This window comes from Spermophilus citellus (genome assembly GCF_964194105.1).
Source record: "Spermophilus citellus genome assembly, chromosome: 2".
Taxonomy (NCBI): Eukaryota; Metazoa; Chordata; class Mammalia; order Rodentia; family Sciuridae; genus Spermophilus; species Spermophilus citellus.
The window spans coordinates 199,408,438-199,410,790 of NC_138183.1; the positions used below are offsets into that span (position 1 = coordinate 199,408,438).

The 2,353-nt window shown below is 57.8% G+C and overlaps 1 protein-coding gene across 1 annotated transcript; it reads right to left on the bottom strand.

Moving 5' to 3' along the window:
• Positions 1-466: 466 nt before the first annotated feature.
• On the bottom strand, positions 467-2,105 carry CAVIN3 (caveolae associated protein 3). Its single transcript, XM_081280745.1, has 2 exons — positions 1,661-2,105; positions 467-1,102 (listed from the first exon to the last, which is right to left on the bottom strand). Exons 1-2 carry the CDS (start codon positions 2,042-2,044, stop codon positions 698-700), a joined length of 789 nt encoding a protein of 262 aa, XP_081136871.1. The 5' UTR covers positions 2,045-2,105; the 3' UTR covers positions 467-697.
• Between the last annotated feature and the right edge of the window lie 248 nt (positions 2,106-2,353).

The following is a 2,353-nucleotide window of genomic DNA, read 5'->3' on the forward strand; positions in this document are numbered from 1 at the left end:
TCCCAGGGATTGCACTCAGGGTCACTTGGCCACTGAGTCACATCCCCAGCCCTATTTTGTATTTTTTATTTAAAGACAGGGTCTCACTGAGTTGCTTAGCTGAGGCTGGCTTTGAACTCCTCTGCCTGGCCTCTGGAGGCCCCGAGCTGGGCCAAAAAACCCAACTCCTAAGAGAGCAGAGGAAGAAACTAAAAGACAAAAAAAAAAAAAAAATGACATCTATTGAGCACATAAACAAAGGACTGTACTAGATACTTTAAAAAAATGTGATTGTATGTCCCCATGAAGAAAGTGGTTAAGGAGCAAATGGCCAGCGGGATGTTTCTATGTGCCACTGGAGTAGAGCCCAGAGTCAGGGGAAAGTGGCAAAATCATCTGACATTCAAGCCACTTCCAGTCCCAATATTGCCTATTCCTTGTACTGCCTTCCCCAACCCCACCCTCACCCTTTCACATGGAGTCTGAGTAGATGAAATAACTTTTATTGATTGTGAGTGCAAGTAAGTGTAAGCTGCGCCTCTCCTGTTAGAGGACACAAGGTACTAGGCTAAAAAAGGAAGGGAGGGCCAGGAACGGAGGGCCATCGCTGGGCAGTGGATGCAGGATTCGCTCCTTATTTGGGCGTGAATGCTGCATTCTGAAAGAATTTATTTTGGGATAAGGCATAAGCACAGGGGATTTGAGTAGCACCCAGCTATCAGGCTGCACTTTCTGTTTGAAGCACAGCTGCTTCAGCAGGCCCGGGTCTCCCGGGATCTTCCTCCGTGTCCTGCGGAGGCTCTGGCTCCACCGTGGACTCCAGCGTGGGCTGGACAGCTTCAGGCTGGCCTTCAGCGCTCCTGCCTGGCCCAAGGCGAGGCGGCTTGACTGGTGTGGATGGTGGCACCGCAGGGCCTTTCCGGCCCGAAAGGGCCCTTCGAAGGTTTTGAACCTTCTGCAAACCAGTACGCCGCAACCGCTGAGCTCTGGACTCCACCGGCTCTTCGTCAGAGCTCTCTGCAACTTCGGCCTCTGGCTGCTCTGGGCTCAACTCCGACTGGTCCGCCAGATCCGAAGGCTCTGGCGCTTTCTGGAAGGCTCTGGTTGGGATTTCCGCCTCCTCCTGCATGTGACCACACAGAATTGACCCTGGCAGCCTCTTACCCAGGACCAGCCTGAGACCCACTCCTCAGTTACAGAGGGAAAGCTTCCACAGTCAGAGTAGGGAAGAAAATGCAGGGCTGGGAAGGTCAGGGGGCGGAGGAGGAATGGGAGAGGAAGGGCTACGAATGAACTACAGAAGTACGTGAAGTAGATGAGACCTTGTTCGGGACGTGAAATAAAGGTTAGTGGCCACAAGGGCAAGAACCAGTGGAGGCAGAATATTACCACGAAAAGCACTCCGGCCATTTGGGGGGATGGGTTGGGACTTAGACCAAATTCTGCCGACGTGTCTGAGCTCTGGGCGGGCTCGGATTGGGCGGGCGGGGCTCGAGTGTGTGAAGGCGGGATGGGGTGCGTGCAATTAGTGGGTGCTGCACTGGAAGTCTGTTTCTCAGCTGCCAGCTGCGCGTGGGGTGGAGAATGCCTATAGGGTAGGCGGGTGAAAAAGGGAGTCCCCAGAATGATGGCCTGAAGGCGGGAAAAGGTCCCAGATTGGGGGACTTCTGAGGTCACTGACCTTAAAAAGCAGGACGTGTAGCTTCCCGCGCGCCACCAGCAGCCCGTGGTTGGCCTCCAGTCGCTGCACCTGGGCAGCGCGGCGCACCGCCCGCTCCTGAGCAGCGTCGGCGTGCGAGCCCACGCGCTCCGCTTTTGCCAGCAGCTGTGCCAGCGTGTTGCTGGTGGTGTCGTGGCTGCGACTCAGCGCGCCCAGGCCGCTTTGGATGCGGCGTACGGAGCCTGCCAGGCCGCCCTGCCTCTGAGCAAGGCCGCCTTGACTCTCCTTCAGTGCCTCCAGCATGGTGGCCAACTTCTCCAGCAGGGTCACCACCGTCACAGCGTGCACCGGGCCCCCAGGAGGAGCTCCGGACGCAGGCCCCGTTTCCAGCGCGCTCTCCCCCATGATCCTTGACCGCCCTGCCAGCTCTCCCTGCGGCCGCTGGCTGCGCTCTGCGTTGGGGCCGCCTTTCCCCGGCTCCTCCCCAGCTCCCGCCGTGACTCAGGCAGGCGGAGTTGGCCTTTTCGGTGGGTGGAAGGGCAGGAGGAGGGATGTCTGTTGCGGGGTCCTTCCGAGGCGCTCCCGCTCCTGCTACCCCGCCCAGGGGAACGGTCGAGAAGCAGGTTGGCCCAGCAAATCCTCTTCCTCTGAATATGCTTTCCCCTCCTCCCCCAGTTGCCTAGTGTACCTCTTTCTGGAATGTACTTCCCACAG

Excerpts from the sequence above, each read along its gene's own strand:
- CAVIN3 (XM_081280745.1), bottom strand. The coding sequence starts at position 2,044 with ATGGGGGAGAGCGCGCTGGAAACGGGGCCTGCGTCCGGAGCTCCTCCT. Across the intron at positions 1,103-1,660 it reads TACACGTCCTGCTTTTTAAG|GAGGAGGCGGAAATCCCAAC; the intron begins GTCAGTGACCTC and ends GGTCACATGCAG.